Here is a 2366-nt window from a genome sequence, read left to right on the forward strand (position 1 = left end):
CTGTGTATTTAAGTGGGTCTTGAATTTTGATTTTTTAGAATTAAATTCAGAAGTATCTTGGGAGGTGGAACAAAGGCGTATTTTGTTAACGTTTTGATTACAAGAAGGTAATTTAGTTAATCTTCATTATTAGTAAATGTGTACTTAAAAGTGAGTCTACTAGAGGAAATAATAATTGATTTTGAGTTCTTATAAACAATGTTATTTGCAAATAGTATAGTAGTGTTCATTTTGGGTGTCTTTGTTTACCCTGAGGATATGGACTGTTTGAAGCTGGATTTGTCAGTGAAGCAAGCTGGAACTATGCAAGAGAGGGAAATGAGTCTTATTTCGAAAAATACCTCCCCAGCACTGATGGAGTCATAACTGGATTTATATTTGAATTTTTGTTGATCAGAATTTCATATCCTTTCGGTTTTTTTCCTAGATGTTTATTGAAGGACTAATTACTGTTTTTTTCTTTTTGAAGCAGTTAAGTGGATTGTCCGGTTGGCTTGAAAAAACAAGAAAAACCAACACAACAACCCAGCAGAAGATGTTTCATATTGTTCAGTATCGGCCTTTAAGACTAGTAACCCAGAACAGTCTTTCTAGCATGTGTTTAAAACTGATGTGTTCAAGACCTGTTGCATTTGCACGGATATGGAAGTCATGGTTCTCAAGCCATTCTCTTGTTGGAAACAAAAATATTATCCTGATGGGACCTCCGGGTGCTGGGAAAACAACAATTGGGAAGATAATAGGTCAGAAACTGGATTGCCCTGTCATAGACATAGATGATGATGTCCTTGAAACAACCTGGAATATGAGTGTGTCGGAAAAACTGCAGGATGTTGGAAATGAGCAATTTTTAGAGGAGGAAGGAAAAGCCCTGTTGAAGTTTTCAGCATCTGGAAGTGTAATTTCCCTTACTGGGTCCAATCCAATGCATGCTGCTGGCATGCAGCATATGAAAAAAAATGGAATAGTTATATATCTGGATGTGCCCACAGCAGTCATTATGAGCAGGCTGAAATCCATGAAGGTGGATCGCATTGTGGGCCAGTCTCCTGGTGTGTCTTTCAGGGACATACTTCAGTTTAGGAAGCAGTTCTACAAAAGGTGGTACGACATCCATGTTCTTTGTGGAGGGAATATTGCAGCAGAGGTTGTAGCAGAGAAGGTGCTTGATGCTGTTAAGAGATACCAAAACTCAGAACTTGAAACTTTCGTTTCGACTAGGTCTAGTAGGCCTGGGAGTAGTATGGAAAAAGACTCTCAGAAATATTTCACTGATGTTGTTACTGAGGGCTTAGCTCCTGATGGAGGGCTCTTTGTTCCTGAGAGAGGACTTCCAAAATTCACTGCTGGAGAATGGCAAAGCTTAATAGAAGCAACTTACATTGAAAGAGCCCAGGTGATACTGGAAAGATGCATACATCCTGCTGATATTCCTGCTTCTAAGCTGGCAGAAATTATTGGAACTGCTTATGGAGAAAACTTTTCTTGTTCTAAAATTGCCCCGGTTAGGCATCTGGCAGGCAATCAGTTTCTCCTTGAGTTATTTCATGGACCAACAGCATCATTTAAGGATTTTGCATTACAGATGGTGCCACATATATTTGCGTACTGCATTCCCAGAAGCTGCAATTATTTGGTTCTGGTAGCTACTTCTGGTGACACAGGGAGTGCTGTCCTAGATGGCTTTAGTCGTCTCCATGACACTGACAAACAGAGAATTGCTGTGATGAATTTTTTTCCTGAGGATGGAGTAAGCCCAATTCAAAAATCACAAATGATTGGCTGTCAGAAAGAAAATGCCTGGTCAGTAGGTGTCAAATCTGATTTTGATTTTTGCCAGACAGCTATAAAGCAAATCTTTACTAATTCGGATTATACTGGCTTTCTTACGGTAGAATATGGAACAGCTTTAGCTGCGGCAAACTCCATAAATTGGGCACGACTGCTTCCTCAGATAGTTTATCATGCCTCTGCATACCTTGATCTTGTTCATCAAGATATTATTCCTTTTGGAAGCCCTATAGATGTTTGCATTCCTACAGGAAATTTTGGTAATATATTAGCTGCTTTGTATGCTAAAATGATGGGGATTCCTATTAGAAAATGTATTTGTGCTTCCAATGAAAATAATGTTTTGACTGACTTCATAAGAACGGGTGTTTATGATTTGAGGGGAAGAAAATTAATTCCCACTTTTTCACCAGCAGTAGATATTTTGAAGTCTTCGAATCTTGAGCGATACTTGCACCTGATTGCTAATGAGGATGGACAGCTGGTGACACAGCTGTATAACCAGCTGGAAAACCAGGGCTGCTTCCAGCTGCCGAAAGATCTACTTGAAAAGCTTCCGCAGGACCTGGTGGCAG

At 39.6% G+C, this 2366-nt stretch overlaps 1 protein-coding gene across 1 annotated transcript in view; it reads left to right on the forward strand.

The window, feature by feature from the left end:
* Positions 1 to 455: 455 nt before the first annotated feature.
* THNSL1 (threonine synthase-like 1 (S. cerevisiae)) overlaps positions 456 to 2366 on the forward strand; it is a 2476-nt gene continuing 565 nt past the window's right edge. Inside the window, exon 1 of the mRNA XM_010141780.1 lies at positions 456 to 2364. Within this exon, the coding sequence (XP_010140082.1) occupies positions 536 to 2364 (1829 nt within the window). The 5' untranslated portion in view covers positions 456 to 535. The remainder of the gene's footprint in view (positions 2365 to 2366) is intronic.

Source organism: Buceros rhinoceros, unplaced genomic scaffold (genome assembly GCF_000710305.1).
Source record: "Buceros rhinoceros silvestris isolate BGI_N320 unplaced genomic scaffold, ASM71030v1 scaffold1428, whole genome shotgun sequence".
NCBI lineage: Eukaryota > Metazoa > Chordata > Aves > Bucerotiformes > Bucerotidae > Buceros > Buceros rhinoceros.